Source organism: Ahaetulla prasina, chromosome 14 (assembly GCF_028640845.1).
Source record: "Ahaetulla prasina isolate Xishuangbanna chromosome 14, ASM2864084v1, whole genome shotgun sequence".
NCBI classification, from domain to species: domain Eukaryota; kingdom Metazoa; phylum Chordata; class Lepidosauria; order Squamata; family Colubridae; genus Ahaetulla; species Ahaetulla prasina.
In genome coordinates this window covers 20,077,658-20,101,918 of record NC_080552.1, presented here as the reverse complement: position 1 = coordinate 20,101,918, position 24,261 = coordinate 20,077,658, and the positions used below count along the sequence as shown (strand labels likewise).

The 24,261-nt window shown below is 47.5% G+C and overlaps 1 protein-coding gene across 2 annotated transcripts in view; it reads right to left on the bottom strand.

Annotated features, from left to right (window-relative positions):
- Window positions 1-1,096: 1,096 nt before the first annotated feature.
- Window positions 1,097-24,261, bottom strand: part of RNF216 (ring finger protein 216) — an 89,183-nt gene continuing 66,018 nt past the window's right edge. The window contains exons 15-18 of one of the 2 annotated variants that reach the window (XR_009152125.1): window positions 17,663-17,885; window positions 8,473-8,542; window positions 5,877-6,794; window positions 1,097-5,737 (exon numbers count right to left, since the gene is read on the bottom strand). Coding sequence is in view for 1 of the 2 variants with exons in the window: in XM_058157911.1 (XP_058013894.1) it covers window positions 6,457-6,794; window positions 8,473-8,542; window positions 17,663-17,885 (631 nt within the window). In the remaining variant the exon portion in view is untranslated. Of the gene's footprint in view, window positions 5,738-5,764; window positions 6,795-8,472; window positions 8,543-17,662; window positions 17,886-24,261 lie in introns of those variants that run through there. The other variant, XM_058157911.1, reaches the window with a different exon arrangement.

The window sequence follows — 24,261 nt, the reverse complement described above, 5'->3', positions numbered from 1 at the left end:
ATGGGGGGAGTGTCAAGGGTGGTGGTCGTAAAGGCGAGGATTACCTGTGTTCATTGTGTATGTGAGCATTTAATAGCAATCGCACTTAAGACTTATATACTGCTTCACAGTATTTTACAGTCCTCTCTAAGCGGTTTCCAGAGTCAGCCTCTTGCCCCCAATAATCTGGGTCCTCATTTTACCCACCTCGGAAGGATGGAAGGCTGAGTCAACCTTGAGCCAGTCAGGATCGAACCGCTGACAGTGGGGCAGAGTCAGCCTGCAATACTGCATTCTAATAGGAAGGGAGGGAGGGAGGAAGGAATAGCAATAGCACTTAGACTTATATACCACTTCAGTGTTTTACAGCCCTCTCTAAGCGGTTTACAGAATCAGCCTCTTGCCCCCAACAATCTGGGTCCTCATTTTACCAACTTCGGAAGGATGGAAGGCTGAGTCAACCTGGAGCCGTTGAGAACTGAACTGCTGGCAGTTGGCAGAATTAGCCTGCAATACTCCATTTTAACCACTGCGAAACCAGGAAGGAGAATGAGAAAGGGAATAAGAAAGAAAGGAGGGAGGGAGGAAGGAGAATGAGAAAGGGAATAAGAAGAAAGGAAAGGAGGAAGGGAGAGAGGGAAGGAGGGAAGGAGGGAAGGAAGGAGGGAGGGAGGGAAGGCAGGCAGTCAGGCAGTAGCACTTAGATTTATATACCGCTTCACAGTGCTTTGACAGCCCTCTCCAAGTGGTTTACAGAGACAGGATATTACCCCCAACAATTAAGAGTCCTCATTTTACCGACCTCGGAAGGACAAAGACTGAGTTAACCTTGAGCAGGTGAGGATCGAACTCCTGGCAGCTGGCAGAATTAGCCTGCGATACTGCATTCTCACCACTGCGCCACCACGGCTCTTAAACAAAAAGTTTAGCCTTTTTTTGTGATAAAAATGTCCGCTCTTTTCACCCAGGGAAAGTGACATGTTTCAAACTGCAGGGATTTGAAGAGAACGGCAATTGAGCTTATCTGGCACGGCCGTTGGCTACGCCGCAGGCCAGGCTGCATTCTTCGGGACAGATCCTCCCGTAGGAAACCAGGATACGTAAAAAAAACAGGGAGCACAAATTTTCTTTTAATTACAAAAAAAAAATCGAAATTACAATATAATACAGAAACTTTTTACACGCGGATTAGAATGGTTTCCTACCAGAAGGTAAAGAAAAATATTCTCTTTTTTTTTTTCTCTCTCTCTTCTGGTTTTGGGTCGTCTTCTTTTTTTTTTTTTTTTAGTTTTCAGCTATGTTATACAAAGTTGTAGAACATGCAGCTCTCCCGTTGATTGGGTTTTGCTCCTTTAAATTAATTTCTCTCGCTTTTTTTTTTTTTTTGCTAAGTGCAAATGCTAAGTTTCTCTCTCCACCTTTTAAGGCAAGTTAAATGCAACACTGCAAAGTTGATAATAGAAAGTACCTATTAAAATGTCAAAAGGGGGCGGAAATCCATACACTTCTTCTTGTCTACCCGTAAACAGATGAATGCTTTTGGAGAGATAGATACTATAAACCATATATATATGTATATATAAAAAAGAAGCTACCAATAAAAAAAACACCACAACCCCCAAAAATGGAATCTCACACAAATTCCACTCTCCACCCAAGTAACTTTCCACTTGTAGGCATGTTCCGTTTAAACCAGGGGTCTCCAATCTCAGCAGCTTTAAGACTTGGCAACTTGGAAGACTTGTGTACTTCAACTCCCACAATTCCTCAGCCAGCTTTGCTTTGCTGCCTGAGGAATTCTGGGAGCCGAAGTCCACAAGTCTTAAAGCTGCCAAGATTGGAGACCTCTGGGGTTTAAAAGATTCAGGGAAGATTCGGATTAAAGAGAGGGGAAAAAAAAGACAACGCAGTAGACTAACCAACAACATCCAGGAGTTTTAAGAGGAAAAAACAACAACATGGTTTTCTTAAAAAAAAAAGCAAAGCAGGAGAAAAACAGATGAATCAATCGATCGTATTGCTGGAGCCCCCCCACCCAATCCAGAAAGGGAAAAATAAAAGATCTGAAGGCTGGTTGGGTTTGTAATCTCTTTTGCCACACCTTGGTTAGGATTAAGTCTTTTTTTTCTAGCTGAGGGCTAGAGCTGGCTTCTAAGACTGCAGCTGGCCTCCAGTTTTATTTGCACCATCTCTACAGGCACGGGTGGCCAAAACACCTCCCCATCTTCAAGTTTTGAAGAGTTCAAGGATTTATTGATTTATTTATTTTTTAAAAAGAAGATGGGTTTGGTAGGACATTACCTGCTACAGATCGGACCAAGTAATCGTCTCAGTGGGAATTGATAAGCTGGAAGATGTCCTTGAGATGCATGTTTTGGATCAGGGGTCTCCAACCTTGGCAACTTTAAGACTTGTGGATGTCAACTCCCAGAATTCTGGGAGTTGACGTCCACAAGTCTTAAAGTTGCCAAGGTTGGAGATCCCTGTTTTGGATAGTCTCTTTCTTTCTTCTTCTGAGAAACTTGTAGGTAATTTTCAGAAAGAGCAAAGAGCTGCTGGAAGTCAGAGGTCTTTGTCAAGGAATACCTTCCCCGATGCTCTGGGCTCCTTCCTACCCATAGTTTCTTCCTCAAATGTATTGGGAGACTTAGTCCCAAGGCCACAACTCTCAAAAGCCTTTTCTAAACCGTGAGTGGGCCAGCTGAAGTTCTCCAGAAGATGCGAGCATAGGTAGTGATGAGAGAATCTGGGCTTTTCAAGTAGAGGAAATGGAAATAGAAATTACTAGTTAATTAATTAGTTAAATCGGGAGGGGGGTTGTCCTCCAACTTCGGCAACCTTTAAAACCTGCGGACTTCCAATTCCCAGAATTTCATTTCCGTAAGGATCTTGGCTGCCTGGGGAATTTGTGGGAGTTGGAAGTCATAGATTTTAACATAGCCAAGGTTGGACACCTCTTGTGTTAAACGATAAAAGAATTCTTCCCCACTTGTTACGGGCAACCTTGTTCCAAACTCCTCGTTCAAGATCCTTACAGGAATGAAATCTTAAGAGGCAGGGTTGGGTTTTCTACAACCAGGAGTAAATGCACACAGCCTTTACCCAACAGAAAAAGCTGAGCTAATATTCTGGAACTCAAAGCAGAGGAAGAAGGGAATTGTTGCATCAGCTGTTCCATGATGTAGGAGCAGAAAGGAGGATGCAAATCCTTTTCACTTTAAATCTAGCCCAAATAGCCAAAACCTATCAAGAATATGTTAAAAAGAAAAAAAGCAGCTTTAAGATGCAAAAGAACTCAATTTCCTCGGAATGAGGAGTCTTTCTAAACTCAAGTACTTCTATGAGAACGGGTCCCTTTTGGGTTTTAGTGGTAGCAAAATTATTCTACATATATATATAGAGAGAGAGAGAACAATTGCTACCGCAAAGAAGCCAACAATTTAAGGTTAAGGTGCCGATTTAAGAACCTGAATAAGATCCATATAAGCAGAGTTATCGGATCAGCTTGGACTTAACGTGTTCCGTGGGCTTGGTTTTCATGGCCGAACGATAGCAAAGGGAAAAAAACCCCACAATTTTGAATCTAACGTGGCTTAAGATGGGACCGGAATGGCAACCTGTGGAATGGAAGACAAAAAGAAAAATTTTGGGATGGAAGAACTTCAGGAATATATGGCTCCTATGGGATTAAATTCCCAGCCGGTCCCAAAACTTTCACCATGAAGCACATCACTTTCTCACCAAGGAAAAGGGTCCAAAAATTTTCCACGGGAACATTCTGATCTATTGATTAGTCTGAGCGATCCTTATTGATTTGGGATTCTGTGGGCCACCTAGACCAGGGGTCTGCAAACTTGGCTCTTTTAAGACTTTGCTGGCTGAGGGACTCTGGGAGTTGAAATCCACAAGTCTTACAAGAGCCAAGTTTGCAGACCCCTGCCCTAGACCTACGCACACGGGGTTGTGAGCGCTCTTCCTTGGAAGCGAGCAGCTATTCAAAGCATCCCTGATTTTATTTCAGAATCATTTTAAAGAAAAGTGGGAGTTGCATGATCACGTCCAGAAGGAAAGGGGAGACGGTCAACTGCTTGGATATCCAGGAGGAGAAAACAAAACAAAGAAACAAACATAAAAAGCTGGTTTGATAATATCGTTTAAAAGGAAAGAAGGTAGCTAGAATCGGGGAGGAAACCCTTGAAAAGCAAGCACTCTGCTTCACCTTCCCTGATTCTTTTCCACACTTAATGGAGGGTGAATAAATGACAATATTTATGGGCCTTTTCGTTATAGCCAAAGAATCCTGTCCTCCTCCAAGGAATATAGTTTTTTGTTTTTTTTTTCTCACGGAGGAAATTTTTAAAAAATATAAAATAAAAAAAAAATTGAAGGAGGGAGGGGAGCAATCTGGGAGACAAACAGAGCTAGTCCTGGTTCAAAAACCGTCACTTGTATTCTATTGCTTGAGCTGAGCCAAGGCCCCGAAGGAAAACCGCAGGGAAGATTCCCTCGGTTGGATTTAGGGTTTTAGAAGAGAAGAAAGCCATTTTCTGCAATGTTTCACACACACACACACACAACCTGGCGTCCACCAAAGATGCAAGAGGCCCTTTGGCTTCCAGGCTTCTGACCCAGGGAGAGAGAGAAAGACCCTTACTGGCCAAACTCTTCGGAAGAAAGGTCATCAACCTTGACACGGGTGGCTGCTGGTTTTGGGAAGGGAAGCCGTTTCTGAAGACAAGGAAGTTTTCCTTCCTGAAATCACGAGAGCCAGCCGGAGTGCGGCTCACTTCCTTGTCCTCCGAGCTCTGGTGTGGGTGGCTGATCACGCAGGAACTTTCTGGCATGTTTCTGAGGTCACACCTCTTCCAGATGAAGGTATTAAAGTCACAGAGGACCGAAGGGGGTACAGGTGTACTGAAGATGGAAGGGGAGATCTGGGGGAGGGGGGGGGAGAGACAGGAATATTTGGAGAACAGGCTCTATCCATCCATCCAACTGATCTTACTAAACCAGGGGTCTCCAACCTTAGTAACTTTAAGGTTTGTGGACTTCAACTCTGGGAGTTAAAGTTACTAAGGTTGGAGACCCCTGTACTCAACCATTGTTTCTCAACCTTAGCGGCTTTAAGTTGGGTGGACTTCAACTCCCATAGCTGGCTGGGAATTCTGGGCTTTTAAGATGGGCAGACTTCCAACTCCCATAGCTGGGAGTCAAAGCCCACTCCTCTTAAAGCAGCTCGGGTTGAGAAGCACTGATCTAAAGTGGGCCCTTTAAAACGGTTCTGCGGAAGAACCCAAGACCTAAATGTTGAGACCACAGATCTAGCTTCTTGGTGACCTGTTCACACCCCTGGGCTTCGAGAGCTGGAGGATGCATAAGGGAGCTTAGAGCCAGGTGCTCCCACAGGTAAGGGATGGGGGGCGGGGGCGGGGAAGGTCCAAGGCGCATAGGGGCAGTTCTCCTAGCCGTGAGAGCAACGGCAGAGAAAAGCGGAGGAGGCCCAACCCAATCGCACACCTGCCTTTCACCCAGAACCTCAATACTTTTGACCTCTGTGTAGGCCAGTCAGTTTGTCCTCGCTTCCTCCAGCTGGGGCTCTCATTTCCATTGCACAACAGAGAAAACCTCCATGGGCTACATTAACGCTGATCTGCTTTGTGCTTCCGGAGGCCCCAGCCCCACCGCTGAGCTGTGATCAAGGCTCATCAAATTATCCGAGGGTTTCCCCCCAGCTCGCTTTAGGACAGGGGTCTCCAACCTTGGTCCCTTTAAGACTTGTGGACTTCAACTCCCGGAGTTCCTCAGCCAGCATTGCTGGCTGAGGGACTCCAGGAGTTGAAGTCCACAAGTCTTAAAGGGACCAAGGTTGGAGACCCCTGCTTTAGCAGACCCCCGACCCGCTTAAGAAGGGCATCGGTCCCCTGCTTTTCCTAGCAGAAGAGGGAAGCTGTGGAAGATCTAAGCTAAGAAGAGCACACACACACACACACACCCGTGCCACGCCTGGCTTTTTGGGCAGGAAGAGAAGCGCCACCTGAGCGTTGCAAATATTCCAAACTCCTCCTCCGCCGCCACTTTCAACCTCTTCTTGGGGTTGAGGTGTTGGGAGGTCCTACCGCTACGGAAGGAGATGATTTGGCAATGCTGTATACCCCTCCCACTCCTCCTCCTGCGGAAGCCCTCTTCTCAAAAACCGAGAGCACCTGGAGAAAACTGAACGGTGCCGGGATTAAAAAAACAAAAAACCCTTATTGCAAACTAGGGCTCCCCTGCACCTAGCGGTGGGCAGGGGGGAAAAAAAAGGACTTCTGAACTGGGAGGCAACCAGGGAGGCAGAAGGAACAGGTGGCGAAGGTGGACATGTAGCTTTTGTGGGGAGGGGAGGGGAGGAGGGGTCGAGCGAGCGAGCATCGACAACCAGTGTGTGTGGACTTTCCCTGCAGCAAGTTCCAGGAAAGGACCTTCCCCGAAAGCGGATCAGAACCGATGCCGAGGCTGAGGCCCGAAGTGCATAGGGAGGTTGTGCTCCAGCTGAAGGTTCATTGGGGGGAAGTCGTAGTTCACTCGCATGTTGGGGAGCGGAGGCACGTAAGGGGCCGGGATGGGGCCGAGGTTGATGGGGCCGAGGTTGTTGTACAGGGGGTGCACCGGAGGGAGAGGGAAAGGGGGGTGGCCGAACGGGTAGGGGCGCATTTGGTGGTGATGATGGTGGTGGTGGTGGAAGTTCTGGGGAACCGGCCTGGGGATGGCTTCGATCCGCGGGATCTTCTCTGCGGGTTTCTCTGCCGGAGGCCCGATCCGCTTAAAACTGTTTTCTGCAAAAGAAAACAAATAGATATATATAGATATATAAAAATATAGAAGGAGAAGGTAAGCAAGAAGGTGACAATTTAAAAAGAATTCCGGCCGTCCTGTTTGGATGGGTTTCCTAGTATTAGGATGAAGTAACCGGGTCATTTGGACTAGATTTGCGTGCCACGTCTGTGTTTCTTTAAGGACAAATACGGGCTAGCACTGATGACGTTCCCTAGCTGGGTCATGAGAGGTCTGCAAGAATACAACCAAGCTCAGAGAGCACTGAGGAGCCCACAATTCTCCTCCTCGTCCGGAAGTCTGCAAACCCCACTTCCCTTCTAGCACTGATGATGGTTTGGCAATGAAACATCTGCAAGAAAACCACTAAGCTCAGAGAGCACCAAGGACCCCATGGTCCTCCTCCCCCCTCCCTCTCCACTAACATCTCTCCTCTCTTGCACTGATGATGTTACCCAGTTGGGTCATGAAACGTCTGCAAGGAAACCACCAAGCTCAGGAATCATTAAAGACCCTACAGTCCTCCTCCTCTTCATGTCTTCTCTCCCTCCTCCTCCTTTCTATTTCTTCCCCTCTTCCTTCTCTTTCTCACTCCTCCTCCTCCTCCTCCCAAACCCCACTCCCTTCTAACACTGATGGTGTTCCCTAGTTGGGTCATGAAACGTCTGCAAGGAAACCACCAAGCTCAGGAATCATTAAAGACCCTACAGTCCTCCTCCTCTTCATGTCTTCTCTCCCTCCTCCTCCTTTCTATTTCTTCCCCTCTTCCTTCTCTTTCTCCTCCTCCTCCTCCTCCCAAACCCCACTCCCTTCTAACACTGATGGTGTTCCCTAGTTGGGTCATGAAACGTCTGCAAGGAAACCACCAAGCTCAAAGAGCACCAAGGGCCCCATAGTCCCCTTCCTCCAGTCTTCTTCTTCCCCTTCTCTTCCTCTTCCTCCTCCTCCCAAACCCCACTCCCTTCTAACACTGATGGTGTTCCCTAGTTGGGTCATGAAACGTCTGCAAGGAAACCACCAAGCTCAGGAATCATTAAAGACCCTACAGTCCTCCTCCTCTTCATGTCTTCTCTCCCTCCTCCTCCTTTCTATTTCTTCCCCTCTTCCTTCTCTTTCTCACTCCTCCTCCTCCTCCTCCCAAACCCCACTCCCTTCTAACACTGATGGTGTTCCCTAGTTGGGTCATGAAACGTCTGCAAGGAAACCACCAAGCTCAAAGAGCACCAAGGGCCCCATAGTCCCCTTCCTCCAGTCTTCTTCTTCCCCTTCTCTTCCTCTCCTTTTCCTCTCCTCTCCTCCTTTTCTTCCTCTTCCTCCTCCTCCTCCTTTCTCTTCCTCTTCTCCTCCTCCATCCACAAAAGCACTCCTTTCTAGCACTGATGATGTTACCTAGTTTGGCAATGAAACATCTCCAAGCTCAGAGATCACACCAAGGACCCCACAGCCCTCCTCTCCTCCTTTCCCCTCCCTCTCCACTAACATCTCTCCTCTTCAGCACTGATGATGTTACCTAGTTGGGTCAGGAAACGTCTGCAAGAAAACCACCAAGCTCAGAGAGCACCAAGGAGCCCTCGTGTCAACCCTGAGCTCCAAATATTCTCCTTTCTTGGTCAAAGGCAAACATTCCCACCTAATGCCGCTTTCCTGCTTCTATCCATTCAACGCCAAGGTTCAACCAACCTCCGCTCTTCCTCTTTTGTTCTTCTTCCGCTTCCTTCTGAATTTCGTGGATTATCTTCTCATCGTCCTCCTGTAAGGGACAGGGAGACCCAGAACCGTCAGGAGAGCTAGAGGTCGATACGCTTAAATTTATACATGTATATAAAAAGGGAAATCGGTGACGCTGAACGAAGGTGTCCTCCGCCTTCTGCAAGGGGAAAAAAAACTAATTTCTTTTGCACGCCTGTGTTTTGAGACCTTGACTTGGGTCTGCTGCCGTTTGTTCACGGCGAATCACCCCTGACTCCAGGGCTGTAGATATGTCACTGCTACCTCCTGCAATCTCTGGTTCCTGAAATTACATCCACAAGACTTCAAAGCATGCCTTTGAGGTCTCCACCCGAGGAGCAACTGCCCCGGAACACTTGTGAGCAATCTCCATTCTTCCCCTTGTCAGATTTAACAGATTAATAGAGTTGGAAGGGACCTTGTAGGTCATCTAGTCCAACCCCCTGCTCAAGCAGGAGACCCTACACCATTTCTGACAGATGGCAGCCCAGTCTCTTCTTGAAAGCCTCCATTGATGAAGCTCCCACAACTTCCGAAGGCAACTTCTGTCCCGTGGGTTGATTGTTCTCGCTGTCAGAAAATTTCTACTTATTTCTAGGTTGAATATCTCTCCTTGTTCGGTTTCCATCCATTGTTCCTTGTCTGGCCTTCAGGTGCTTTGGAAAATAGCTTGACTGTTGTGGCCCGCCAGCTGCCAGCAGAGCTGGCGGCAGACTTGGACAATGAAGAGGTTGGGGAGGAACTTGGGCCAGTCTGTTGTGTCTCGCTCGCTCCCCCTGCCACAGCCGGGCCCCTCTTATCTTCTGCCAGAAGCTGATAGTGCTGAAGAATGTCCTGGCATGCCTCCAGCCCCCAGCCCTGGCACCATGCCCGGACAGGCCGAACAAACAAACCTCCCTCCGATAGCATGTGCGCCTGAAGCCAGCCACGAGCTGAGATTACCAACAGCTGGAGACGAAACGATGCAATGGATAGACCCACGCTTCCGGAGAATGGAGAGGCGATGTCAGCAAAAGGAAGGGAGGGGCAGGCCTGGATAAGTGCTGAGTCATGGAGCCACACCCCATGGCCTATATAAAGGGTCCGCTTTCTGGCATTCTCTGAGTCAGGCAAAGTCTAACTCAGATTGCTGAAGTCACTTCCTGGTCTCCTGCCTGCCTTGAGAACTCTGATAGGACTTTGGCAGAGCTGTAGAGGCACACTTGATACGGACTTCCCCGACCCGGCCGTCAGTGGAGGAGTGGGACACGACACAGTCCTGGAGTCTGGGGAAAGGCTCTGATGGATGCTCTGCATCGGACGCAGAGATAGAGCCAGGACTGTCCGACATTTCCCAGCCACTGGAGAGGCAGCTGCCTTTGGAGGCCGAGATGAATGAGGAGGAAGAATAGCTGGGGCCTGTTCCAGATGCATGTATACACAGAGCAGTTAGGAGAGGAGAACAACTGAGGACTAAGAGTCTGTTTCTCGTTTCTGCTAAGGCTGGGTCAGAATATTAACCCCCCCACTCCTCTCTGTGGCAGCCCCTCAAGTATTGGAAGACCACGATCATGTCTCCCCTGCTCTTCACTAGACCGGCCAGGCCCAGTTCCTGCAACCATTCATCGTATGTTTTAGTCTCCAGTCCCCTAATCATCTTCGTTGCTCTTCTCTCCCAGTCTTTCTAGAGCAGCGGTTCTCAACCTGTGGGTCGGGACCCCGTTGGGGGTCGAATGACGATTTGCCAGGGGTCGCCTAAGACCATCGGAAATATGGGAAGTATACTTGCGAGTCGAAGAATCGCGCTCCAATGGTTGACTCCACAAGCCAGCTGCAGGCTCTTCGAATCGCTAGCCGAATTCGGCTTCAGGCACGATGAATTAAAAACGAAAATAATTTTATGGTTGGGGTCGCCACATCGTGGGGAATTGTATTAAAGGGGTCGCAGCACTATAAAGGTTGAGAACCACTGTTCTAGAGTCTCAACCTCTTTTTTATAGTGTGGTGACCAAAACTGGATGCAGTATTCCAGGTGTGGTCTTACTAAGGCTTTATAGAATGGGATTAGTTACCTTGTCCGGAGAGGAATGGACAAGGTCTACTTCCTGGCTCTCTGTTTCGCCAGTCATCAATTCCACTTTTGCCATTTCCTCCCCGAAAGTCAATAAATCGAAATAACGATGATGATATATGTATTCTAAATGTAGAATCAATGGACTGCTACATAAGAAGAATGCTAAGGGTGAGAAAACTAATGTAAGCTGCAGAGCTAGTTGGAAACAAATGGCCATCCCATTAAAAAAAAATAAAAAATGCACGGACATCTTGTTTTCATTTCTTCGCTTTTTAATGTTTTCCTGTATTTTCCCTTTCCTGTAATGTGGAAAATCCTCTGGATTTGGAGGAACCTCTAGGAAACATGCGGTCTCGGGTGAACATGCTTGCACACGCACACACATGCACACACACAAAGAGAGACACACACAGAGATGATACAGAAATGGGACAGTTTTCCCAATTTGGATTTCATAAAAAGACGTCTGGAAATTTTGTCGAAGCCCTTTCTCTCCCCCTTTTAATGTTTGATGGGAACCAAACAGCATTTTGGCAGGAGGATGGTGTGTGTGTGTGTGTGTGTGTGTGTGTGTGTGTGTGTTTCAGCTCAACCAAAGCTTGTTCCTGGATTCACTAAGTCACTAGTTTAACTGATCTTCCAAGCTGGTCACTATGCCAGAAGGAACTCTTGTGGGTCTTTGAAAAGCATCGTTTTTCGTTTCCCACAATGGAGATCACAACGTAAGGGGTCCGCAAACTCGCACAATCTGGGCATGGGAATCATTTGCAGCAGGGGTGAAATCCAAATTGTTTTTACTACCGGTTCTGTGGTCATGGCTTGGTGGGCGTGGCAGGGGAAGGATATTGCAAAATCCCCATTCCCTCCCCACTCCTGGGGGAAGGATATTGCAAAATCCCCATTCCCTCCCCACTCCTGGGGGAAGGATATTGCAAAATCTCCATTCCCTCCCCACTCCTGGGAGAAGGATACTGCAAAATCCCCATTCCCTCCCCACTCCTGGGAGAAGGATACTGCAAAATCCCCATTCCCTCCCCACTCCTGGGAGAAGGATACTGCAAAATCCCCATTCCCTCCCCGCTCCTGGGGGAAGGATATTGCAAAATCCCCATTCCCTCCCCACTCCTGGGAGAAGGATACTGCAAAATCCCCATTCCCTCCCCACTCCTGGGGGAAGGATACTGCAAAATCCCCATTCCCTCCCCACTCCTGGGGGAAGGATATTGCAAAATCCCCATTCCCTCCCCACTCCTGGGGGAAGGATACTGCAAAATCCCCATTCCCTCCCCACTCCTGGGAGAAGGATACTGCAAAATCCCCATTCCCTCCCTGCTCCTGGGGGAAGGATATTGCAAAATCCCCATTCCCTCCCCACTCCTGGGGGAAGGATATTACAAAATCTCCATTCCCTCCCCACTCCTGGGGCCATCCAGAGGTGCTATTTGCCGGTTCTCCGAACTGCTCAAAATTTCTGCTGCCGGTTCTCCAGAACCTGTCGGAACCTGCTGGATTTCACCCCTGGTTTGCAGCCATAAACCAAGGATCATGTTGTTTCCAGAGTTCCCCACATGGAAAAGGGGGAGACTGAAACGTATCTCTAAACACACACTTGCGGAGTTGTCCACACACAGAAATACATGCAAGCGGTCTTTGACTTACAATACCTCACTTAGTGACTGTTAGAAGTTACAATGGCACTGAAAAAAGTGACTTATGACCGTTTTTGCCCCGTTTTACGACCTTTCTCTCTCCGCCACAGGAGTTAAGGGAATCGGCGCCATCTTTTATTTCCGTCTGCTGCAATGGCTGGCGGTTACTTTCTTGGCATGCGACAGCAATGATGTGAATCCTTTACAAAGGTCGCCCTTGAAATGCTTCTGGGATGTTTGAGGAGAAGAGAATGCGAAGCACATGGGCACAAAAGGGCCTGAAGATGCGCTGGCATGTGCAAGCAACGATGTTAAAAAGGAAGATTTGTAGCTATCAGCTGTACAGCCGACGCCACGGGAACTCCTTCCAAATTCCTCTCTCCAGAACAGGTTGCTTGAGATAAAAAGTTTTCTCTTTCTCTCTCTCTCTCTCTCTCTCTCTTTCTTTCTTTCTTTCTTTCTTTCTTTCTTTCTTTCTTTCTTTCTTTCTTTCTTTCTTTCTTTCTTTCTTTCTTTCTTTCTTTCTTTCTTTCTTTCTTTCTTTCTTTCTTTCTTTCTTTCTTTCTTTCTTTCCTTCCTTCCTTCCTTCCTTCCTTCCTTCCTTCCTTCCTTCCTTCCTTCCTCTCTCTCTCTTTCTCTCTCACCCCTTCCAAATTCCTCTCTCCAGAACGGATTGCTGAGATAAAAAGTTTTTCCTTCCTTCCTTCCTTCCGTCCTTCCTTCCTTCCTCCTTCTCCCTTCCTTCCTCCCTATCTCTCCCCTTCCAAAATTCCCTTTCTCCAGAACAGGCTGCTAAGATAAAATGTTTCCTTCCTTTCTCCCTCCCTCCCTCTCTCTGCCCCTTTCCAAAATTCCTCTCTCCAGAACCGGCTGCTAAGATAAAGTTTCCTTCCTTCCTTCCTTCCTTCCTTCCTTCCTTCCTTCCTTCCTTCCTTCCTTCCTCCCTCCCTCCCTCCACCCCATCTCCCTCTCTCCCCTTCCAAAATTCCTCTCTCCAGGACGGGCTGCTGAGATAAAGTTTCCTTCCTTCCTTCCTTCCTTCTTCCTTCCTTCCTTCTTCCTCCCTCCCTCCACCCCATCTCCCTCTCTCCCCTTCCAAAATTCCTCTCTCCAGAATGGGCTGCTGAGATAAAGTTTCCTTCCTTCCTTCCTTCCTTCCTTCCTTCCTTCCTTCCTTCCTTCCTTCCTTCTTTTTTTCTTTCTTCCTCCCTCCCTCTACCCCATCTCCCTCTCTCCCCTTCCAAAATTCCTCTCTCCAGAACGGGCTGCTAAGATAAAGTTTCCTTCCTTCCTTCCTTCCTTCCTTTCTTCCTTCCTTCCTTCCTTCCTTCCTCCTCCCTCCCTCCACCCCATCTCCCTCTCTCCCCTTCCAAAATTCCTCTCTCCAGAATGGGCTGCTGAGATAAAGTTTCCTTCCTTCCTTCCTTCCTTCCTTCCTTCCTTCCTTCCTTCCTTCCTTCTTTTTTTCTTTCTTCCTCCCTCCCTCTACCCCATCTCCCTCTCTCCCCTTCCAAAATTCCTCTCTCCAGAACGGGCTGCTAAGATAAAGTTTCCTTCCTTCCTTCCTTCCTTCCTTTCTTCCTTCCTTCCTTCCTTCCTTCCTCCTCCCTCCCTCCACCCCATCTCCCTCTCTCCCCTTCCAAAATTCCTCTCTCCAGGACGGGATAAAAAGTTTTCTTTCTTTCTTCTCTCTCTCACTCTGAACAGTAGGGAACTCGTTACAGTGCTGATAATCACAGAAGCTGTGGAAGTAGTAAATGCAGGGAGTCCTTGACTTACGGCCACATCCGAGCCGAGCCAACATTTCTGATTTCTGGGGCTAAGGGAAACGTTGGTTCAGTGAGTTTCTGAACCATTTGATGACTTTCCTTGCCGTAGTTCTTGTTTAACTATTGTTAAATAATTAAACTGCAATTGTTAAATTAGAAACACTGTTTTGTGAAGTGAATCTGGTGACTTTGGTTGCAAAAGGGGATCACGTGACCCCGGGGACACTGCAACCGTCATAAATAGGAATCAGTTGCCAAGCGTCTGAATTTTTATCATGTGACCATGGAGATGTTCCAACGATGGCAAGTGCGAAAAACGGGTCATAAGTCACTTTATTCAGTGCCTTTATAACTTTGGTCACTAAACGAACTGCTGTTAAGTCAAGGACTTCCTGTAGAAGTAAGAAGAAGTCAGTTATGCGAATAAAGCAACTTTAGAGCATGTTGTTCCTCTGGGATAACAGACTGCAACTGTTTGAACAATTTTGCATATTTTTTTCTGGCGCTATCAGTCACGGGGAGAGTTGTGCAGAGCACCAAAAGGTTGTGTTTGCATTGTTATTGTGAAACAAAAAGCAGAACATGGCTGTTGTGGTCCCCCAGCGGAGTTGGACAGCGATGAGGCTGAGGAAGAACATGGGCCAGTCCTGGAGGCTGGGGAAAGCCCGGATGAGGGCTCTGCGTCGGAGGCAGAGGTGGGGCCAGGGCCATCGGGGAGTGAGGCGCGGACTCCGGAGCCTCCAGAGGTTGACAGTAGTGAGGCAGAGGAACAGGAGGAGCCTGTTCCTAATCCACGCATGAGAAGAGCCGCCAGAAGGCAAGAGCAGCTCAAGCAAAAAGGACAACTTGGGAGTAGGGCCAAGAGATGATTGGCCCCTCCCATAAGGCTTAAAAGACCAGCAACAGCGTTTGGGCTCTTTGTCGGAAAACAACGTTGATAGCCTTGCTCCTTGTCTTGCTGCATTTATTTCTTGTCGGCGTCTTCTGCTTTTGAACTTTTGCCAAGAAAAAAGCCTTTGGCAGTTTGCCTAATTAGACCAAGGTTGGCGATAAGACTGAAGAATTGTGCTTATGAAGAACTTGCTTCGATTTAGTTTGGACGACGCTGAGAATGAGTTAATTCTCAGCTGTTCTAATAAAGTCTGTCTGTTTTTGAACTGAGGGAGCCTGTGGTCCCTCTGGCAGCCAAAATGGGGCGTGGGAAGGGGCGTGTCCCGTTTTACCTAGCAAGGTGCTGCAGGAGGCTGTCCAGGCCGAAAAGTGAGCATGGGGGAGGGGGGGCATGTGGTCCCCCCATGCCCCGTTTTGGCCAGAAGGATGCTATCCCCTCTCCTTCCCCTCACCCCAGCCAGCCCGCAGACGAGAACTACAATGCTGATCTGGCCCTCAACAAATTCCAGTTTGACACCCCTGATCTAAGGGCTGCTCACGGCCCCTGAGCCTTCAGGTTGCTGACCTTTGCTTGGGACTGTAAAGTCCTCTGGCCAACCACGGCTGGGCGCAGAAAACGAAAGGAGGTGGGGAACCCGCAGAGACCAGATAAGAGAGTAAAAAGCAAAGGGCCCCATCACACTGCAAGACGATCTTGATTGCCAAAGCTCCCCTCAACAGAACGTATTCCTTTCCAACTCAAAAAAAAGCAAAAAAATAAAAATAAAAAATCTCTCGCAAGATATATTTACAGTCTTTTATATCGAGCCGGAATCACTGGCTAATTATTCCAGGATGGAGGGGTTTATATTTAAAAGTGGTGTTTCAGATGAGTCAATAGGAACTTGGTTCCTCCATCTGTAATTTGATATGCAGGCATATATAGATCTCCCCCCCCATCCGACATTCTCTCTCTCTCTCTCTCTCTCTCTCTCTCTCTCTCTCTCTCTCTCTCCATGTGTGGGCACAGCTGTTCCCAATAAGCTCAAAATGCTTTCATGATGTATGGATGTTCAGAGGGAGGAGGAGAACAAGGACTTTAAAAAGAAGAAGATCATTCCCATATTAAACCAGGGAAGGTCTCAAGAGCAACAGGGAAACGGTGACGAGGCCAAGCCTATTTTCTCCAAGAAATTGGGAAACGTGAAGGCAGGGAGGCAGGGTTGAAATGGTGAAAGGATACCAGCAGGACAGAGAACGCATAGAACGTAAAATAACAAGAGTTGGAAGGGACCTTGGAGGTCATCTAATCCAACCCCCTGCTTAGGCATGAAACCTTACACCACTTCAAATGGTTATCCAACATTTGGCCTCTGGTGGCTCAACAGATTAATGCAGTCTGTTATTAACAGCAGCTGCTTGCAATTACTGCAGGTTCAAGTCCCACCAGGCCCAAGGTTGACTCAAGTCTTCCGTCCTTTATAAGGTAGGTAAAATGAGGACCCAGATTGTTGGGGGCAAACAAATTATACTTGTATATAATATACAAATGGATGAAGACTATTGCTTGACATAGTGTAAGCCGCCCTGAGTCTTCGGAGAAGGGCGGGATATAAATGCAAAAAAAACCAACAACAAAAAAAACAAACAAACAAAAAACATCTTCTTAAAAATTTCCAGTGTTGGAGCATTCACAACTTCCAGAGGCAAGTTGTTCCACTGATTAATTGTTCTAACTGTCAGGAAATTTCTCCTTAGTTCTAAGTTGCTTCTCTTCTTGATTAGTTTCCATCCATTTCTTCTTGTCCTGCCCTCAGGTGCCTTGGAGAATAGCTTGACTCCCTCTTCTCTGTGACAGCCCCTCAAATATTGTATATATATATATATATATACAATTGAGGGAACTGGAAATGTTTAGTTTCATATATATATACGTGTGTGCATACCATGGTAGCTCAATCAACACGGACTCGCACTTAGCACTTAAGACTTATATATCACTTCACAGTCCTTCTCTAAACGGTTTACAGAGTCAGCCTCTTGCCCCCAACAATCAGGGCCCTCATTTTACTCACCTTGGAAGGATGGAAGGCTGAGTCAATGGCAATAGCACTAAGACCAGGGGTGAAATCCAGCAGATTCTGGAGAACCGGTAGCGGAAATTTTGAGTAGTTCGGAGAACCGGCAAATCCCACCTCCTGCTGCCTCCAGAGTGGGGTGGGAATGGAGATTTTGCAATAGTCTTCCCCCAGGAGTTAGGAGGGAATGGGGATTTTGCAGTGTCCTTCCCCCAGGAGTGGGTGGGAATGGGGATTTTGCAGTATCCTTCCCCAGCCACACCCACAGAACTGGTAGTAAAAAAATCTGAATTTCAACACTGACTTAGACTTATACACTGCTATATAAGTCCTAAGCCGTTGACAGAGTCTCTAAGCGTTTGACAGAGTCAGCCTCTTACCCCCAACCATCTGAGTCCTCATTTTACCCACCTCGGAAGGACGGAAGGCTGAGTCAACCTTGAGCCTGGTGAGATTCAAACTGCCAAATTGCAAGCAGCTGGCAGTCAGCAGAAGTAGCCTGCAGTACTGCACTCTAACCACTGCACCACCGCGGCTCTTGGCATCCCTGGGCTTCTCGAGAGTCTTCCTGGGGGCTCTTCCCGGTTTTCCCGAGATAGAGGACGACACCACCACCACCACTCGTGAAGGGCGCCAAGGAATGGGGGTCACAGCTAGGCAGTTGTGAGGGGGTCAATCCCTTCGAGATTGTGGAGAGAACCTCGGGGCGTCCCAGACACTTACCGTGGGGTCGGTCCAAAGGGAACACCTCGCACAGTCTTGACACGGGGCTCCCGGGGAACGAGGGTGCTGGCAGAAGTGGTCGTACCCGTTAATGGCAGCTCGGCAGAGGTAGCACATCTGGGCCCCGCAACGACAAGACATGCGGTTGCAGCCTTCCGACTTGATCAAGCCGGTGGCGCATTTGTGGCACTTCCTGATGCGGGCCGCCGTCATCTTCTCTTCTCTGGAAGGCAAACGGGGTAAGAGTCAGGCGGGGGCCAGAAAGAAGACGGTTTGACTACATGAGCCAACAGCTCATGTGCCGAGACAGCCGGAGTTTGAAAAGGCTGCCCGAAGCTGGGTTGGTTCAGAACTGGCGTCGGCAACCTTTAAACACTCAAAAGAGCCATTTGGACCTGTTTCCCACAGAAAAGAAAACACCGGGAGCCACAAAACCCTTCCCGTGCCTGACTATTTCCTGAGCGGCCACAAATCTAGCCTATGTGGTTGAATTAAATGTTCTGTTTTCTTCTGAAACTTTCCTTTTCTTGGATTTATCCATGGTTGACCTACCGGGGGTTGAAAAGCTCAATAAATCACGTGCCGGCGGGTGTCACACATTGGCGGTTGTGATGCATATTTTGAGTGACAGGGAGCCGCAGCACAGGGGTGAAAGAGCCACATGCGGCTCCAGAGCCACAGGTTGCTGACTCCTGGTCCAGAGTTTTACCTACGTCGGGGATCTCCAAAATTGGCAAGTGTCCCAAAAAGGGACACTGTTGTCTAGCTCCAGAGGCAGCTGATAACTGCCAGATGGCCTTGACCCCCTCTCTGCCTCGGATGCAGAGCCCTCCTTTGAGCCTTCTCCAGCCTCCAGGACCGGCTCAGGTTCCTCCCCAACCTCCTCACTGTCCGACTCTGCTGGAGGGCCACAACACTCTCCAAGGTCATCTCCGTGGCTCTCCTACAACTTTCCCTAGAGCAGCGGTTCTCAACCTGTGGGTCGCAACCCCGTTGGGGGTCGAATGACGATTTGCCAGGGGTCGCCTAAGACCATCAGAAATATGGGAAGTATACTTGCGAGTCAAAGAATCGCGCTCCAATGGTTGACTCCACAAGCCAGCTGCAGGCTCTTCAAATCGCTAGCCGAATTCAGCTTCAGGTGCGATGGATTAAAAAAAGAGAAAAATCTTTGCTCTGATGTCTCCCTCTCAAGCCAGCTGCAATCACTCCCAATCCCTAGCCTAATCTGGCTTCAGGCGCGATAAACTTAATAGGAGAGGAGTCTCCGCTTTAATGCCTCCGTCCTCAAGGCAATCGCAAGCAGTTCAGATCGCTAGCCAAGACGGCTTCAGGCGCGATAAATTCAAAACGAAAATAATTTTACGGTTGGGGTCGCCACATCGTGGGGAATTGTATTAAAGGGGTCGCAGCACTATAAAGGTTGAGAACCACTGCTCTAGATGGTGGGTGTCTTCTCTGTCTGAAGCTAATAGTTGCCAAAGCCATGGTCGATTTATTGACCTCAGCCCATCTCACCTCCTGGAACAGAATTGAGGGGAAGTGCTCCAGATCTTTTCTCCGAAGCACAGTCATCTAAGAGAGGAATCTTCAAGGTGACTGAGGAATTCTGGGAGTTGCAATCCACAAATCGTAAGATTGCCAAGGTTGGTAGATCCTTGATCTAAGGCAGGGGTCTCCAACCTTGGCAACTTTAAGACTTGCGGACTTCAACTCTCAGAATTCCTCAGCCAGCTTTGGACCCAGGAGATCTCCTTTCTGAGACAGCCTTCCCTCCTGAGATGGCCATCACCCCCTATGGAAAGACCCTCATTTCAAGAGGGTTAGAGGGACCCGGGACGCGTGCTTTGGGGTTGCAACTGGGTGACCAACTGCCTTGACGATTGCATTAAGATTATTTTCATGGCCTTTTGCTTTGTTCTACGCCGATTTTTTTTTTTAAAAAGGGTGTCTTGAACTACACTTATTACTTATGGTAGCTGCCTACAGCGACCTCTTTGAGGTGGGTGGCCATATTGTTGCTTTAAATAAATAGCCAAATAAAGAACCGAAGGAGACGAAAAACCAATTTAAGGCTAAACATTCATCACCCATCCATCCACATTCTGCAGGTTTAAAGCCAGTCTCCTGGAGAACCAGCCAGACAGCCAAACTTTTCGGCTAGAAACAATGGAAGGTCTGAGAAACCAGCCGCAGAAGAATGGTGACTCCTGGCAGAGAGAGAATGCAGAACTGCAGGGGCGAAAAGGAGGCTGGGGAAACCAAGCTCACCCCAAGAGTTTTTCAACCGAGCAGGGTTGCTTGTTGCTTAGTTACTGAGATGCTGCCAAAGAAGTTGGGGCTACCATGGTCTGCAAACACTGGACCGTGTTTAGAATAGCAGTAGCACTTAAACTGATATAGAAGCAGCCTCTTGGCCCCAACAATCCGGGTCCTCGTTTTACCCACCTCCGAAGGATGAGTCGGTCAGGATTGAACTGGCAGTGGGAATGCAGAGTTAGCCTGCAATTCTGCATCCTAACCACTTTATTGTTACGTCGAAAGCTTCTCTTTCCCTCCCTCTTACTGCCAAAGAGACGCAAGGCCTTACGATCTTGAGTTTCTTTCTCACCCTTTCCTGTTTTTCCCGGCTAAGCACTGATGTTTTTGTAACAGTCCCTAAGCCCACCTTCCCCCTCCTCTACACTACAGCTGTTAAAAAGCTGTCAACACAATTGATTTCCCCTACTTGGAGGCGGCAGACAAGACAAAAGCTAACATCTAAGCCTTAAAATAGTTTAAAAAAACAAACACACACACCTCACCACCCACTACAATCAGGAAACCGTGAAACATCCTGTCTGCGTTCAAGCGCAAGAAACAGCCCCAGTTCCCTTTCTCTAAAGCTATCGAATTGCTCGTCCCTGCACTAAACCAGTTTGTTCCAATCACAGTTTATGAAAACAGCCATGTTGGTTGCGTTATACTCTCATTACAGTAGTGGCCAAAATTGTGGAAACCGTTTGGGGAAAGTGTATTTTTCAGGTTTGATGGCTAATAACACCACTTTTCTTTTTGGGAGTTTCAAGATAATCCTATTCCACTGCTGGAATGGCCTGGGAATAGCACGGACCTTCACCCAATTGAAAAATCTATGGAACCCACTAAAGAAACTTGCTAGTCAGAAGCGACCCAGCAATAAAACCCAGTTAATAGAAGCCATCGTTCAATCTTGGTTTCACATTATAACAGCTGCAGAACTCAAAGACTTGGTTCGCTCCATGGGAAGATGTTGTAAGGCCGCAATTCACGCTAAAGGTTACTCATAAATTAATTGACATTTTTTCTACCTGGCTTCCCCGAAAATAAGCCCTCCCTGAAAATATTTAACCGCATGCACAGCCGGTCCCTGCCATTTCCTCTGGTTAGAGTTAGGGAGACAGGGCTGAAAATCAGGTAAGACGGCAAGAGGAGCTCCGTCTTGCTCCACACGCCCCAAAATAATAAGACCTCCCCAAAAATAAGGCCAAGCGTTCAAAAAAATATAAGACGGGGTCTTATTTTTGGGGAAACACAGTACGTGTTTCACTTTTCTTCTTGATACTGTAACTGCTATTCTAATAGCAAATCCTTCATGAAAGTTACTGCATTACATTCTTGATTAAATTATCTTTCCATTGATATATAATTTTATGGCACTACTCCCATAAAAAAAAGTGGTGTTATTAGCTAGTTTTAGAAAATACACTTTTCCCCAAAAGGTTTCCACAATTTTGGCCACTATTGTACATACTCTAGAGCAGGGGTCTCCAACCTTGGTCCCTTTAAGACTTGTGGACTTCAACTCCCAGAGTCCCTCAGCCAGCTTTGCTTGAACTCTGGGAGTTGAAGTCCACAAGCTTTGAACTCTGGGAGTTGAAGTCCACAAGTCTTAAAGGGACCAAGGTTGGAGACCCCTGCTCTAGAGCAATAATGGCTAACCTTTTTGCTGTCGCGTGCTAAAAGCGAGGGGAACACAGGGGGTCGCGTGCGTGCGTGCCCACACCCATAACTCAATGCGCCCCGCCCTCCCGCACATGAGTGCACGCCCCACCTGTGCTCCCCCTGCTTCTGGCGCGTGATGGCATGGTGGATCTGGTAGACACGCTTTTTGCCCTGCCCATGCGCCAGAGGTTTTCTAGGAGCCAGGGGAGGGTGAAAACAGCCTTCTCCAACCCTCCTGGAGGCCCTCTGGAGGCCAGAAATGGCCCGTTTCCCAACTTCCGGTGGGCCCAGAAGGCCCGAAAGTCAGCAGGCTGCCATGCGCATGTGCGCTGGAGTTGAGCGAGGGTAACGCTTGCGTGCCCACAGATATGGCTTCGCGTGCCACCTGTGGCATGCGTGTGATAGGTTCGCCATCGCGGCTCTAGAGGTTTTAAAAGGGCCAACGTGCAATCCTCTCTTTGCAAAACAATTCTTAGCAATCCTGGCTTGCAGAGCAAACTGGGAAAAAGAGAACAAGGCTAGCAATCTCCCCCACCCCTACCCACCCCCTTAGGAACCATGTAAGCAGAGGCTCTTCTCAATGATCAGGAAATATCATCAGGAAATGAGATAATGTGCAAATTTCTAGCCTCAGATGCAAACTCTTGCTTCCATCGGTAATCAACGCAGATGTGTCCCTAACTTTGAAGAGTGCAGAAAGAAGGAAAAATAGAGTCATTATATATTTAGCGGAATGGAAAAACAAATGAAAGGTTTGCATACGGCCCTAAGGAGACAGCAGGGCCTCTGCGAAAGAGGAAGAAAATGGAGTTTACCCACAATGCACTCAGAACCGCAATCCTAGAGTAATTTTGAGGTCTCCAAGTTCAATTCTAGCAAAACTTCCAATTCTTCTCTGCAGTAGCCCAACTGTCCCTTCACCATTTAGAATAGTATAAAGGCAAAGGTTCCCCTCGCACATATGTGCTAATCGTTCCTGACTCTAGGGGGCGGTGCTCATCTCCGTTTCAAAGCCGAAGAGCCAGCGCTGTCCGAAGACGTCTCCGTGGTCATGTGGCCGGCCTGATTCAACGCCAAAGGCGCACGGAACGCTGTTCCCTTCCCACCAAAGATGGTCCCTATTTTTTCTACTTGCATTTTTTACCTGATTTCAAACTGCTAGGCTGGCAGAAGCTGGGACAAGTAACGGGAGCACTAGAGATTCGAACTGCTGAACTGCCAACCTTTCGATCGACAAGCTCAGTGTCTTAGCTACTGAGCCACCGCGTCCCTTAGAATAGAATAGAATTCTTTATTGGCCAAGCATGACGGGATATACAAGGAATTTGTCTGCAGGTGCATAAGCTCTCGGTGTGCATGCAAACAGCAAAGTGGTAAGCCATAGATCATAAATCATAAGATACAAACAACAAGTGATAAATCATAAGATACCAATAGGAGAAGATAGTAGGAAAGATGAGAAGAGGAAAATATGAGGATAATAGCAATACAGCTTACTACGTGGCTGTATTTATATGTAGAAGTATGTACCGTGTTTCCCCGAAAATAAGACCCTTATTTTTTTTAACCCTGAAATAAGCGCTTGGCCTTATTGCCATGAACTCAAAAGCCCAATTTGGCTTATTATCAGGGGATGTCTTATTTTGGGGGAAACAGGGTATTCTGCACTATTGGCCTAATAGCGTGTACTACAGCTGTATTTATATGTAGTAGAATGTAGTATGTATTGGGCCTCTGGTGGCTCAACAGGCTAATGCAGCCCATTATTAACAGCAGCTGCTTGCAATTATTGCAGGTTCAAGTCCCACCAGGCCCAAGGTTGACTCAGCCTTCCATCCTTTATAAGGTAGGTAAAATGAGGACCCAGATTGTTGGGGGCAATAAAAGTTGACTTTATATATAATATACAAATGGATGAAGACTATTGCTTGACGTAGTGTAAGCCGCCCTGAGTCTTCGGAGAAGGGCGGGATATAAATGCAAATAAATAAAAAAAAAAAATGTATGTAGTACATTCTACTATTTATATGTAATACATGCTATGTATAAAGACAACCATTTAGTAGGCTGCATTGCTATTATCCTTCTCATCTTTTTCACGTACATAGTAAAATGTACTATGGCTGCATTTATATGTAGCAGTATGTACTATGTAAATGTAGCACTATGTACATTTATTTTAGACTTCACTAGATAAAGACACCTGGTTTGAGATACAGGTAACTCCTAGATCTTTCTTGAGACCTCTATTATTTTACTATTATGTCATGGCACAGGAAAGATTCTTCCTCACTAACTTATCTTGTTAGCATCCTGCCACGAAAAGGTCTACATAATTCAAAACATTTCAATCTGGCTCTACGGACGCAGACTAAAATAGCAATGTTGTACTGTATCTTCTATGTCAGCTATGGCAAATCTAGACAGATGCTAAAAAGCAGAGATATCACCCTACCAACAAAAGTGCACTGGTTTTCCCAGTTGCAATGGATGGCTGTGAAAGTTGGACCATAAGGAAGGCTGAGTGCCAAAGAATCGAGGCCTTTGAACTCTGGGGCTGGAGAAGACTCCTGCGAGTCCCTTGGACTGCAAGGCGATCAAACAAATCAGTCCTAGAAGAGATCAACCCTGACTGC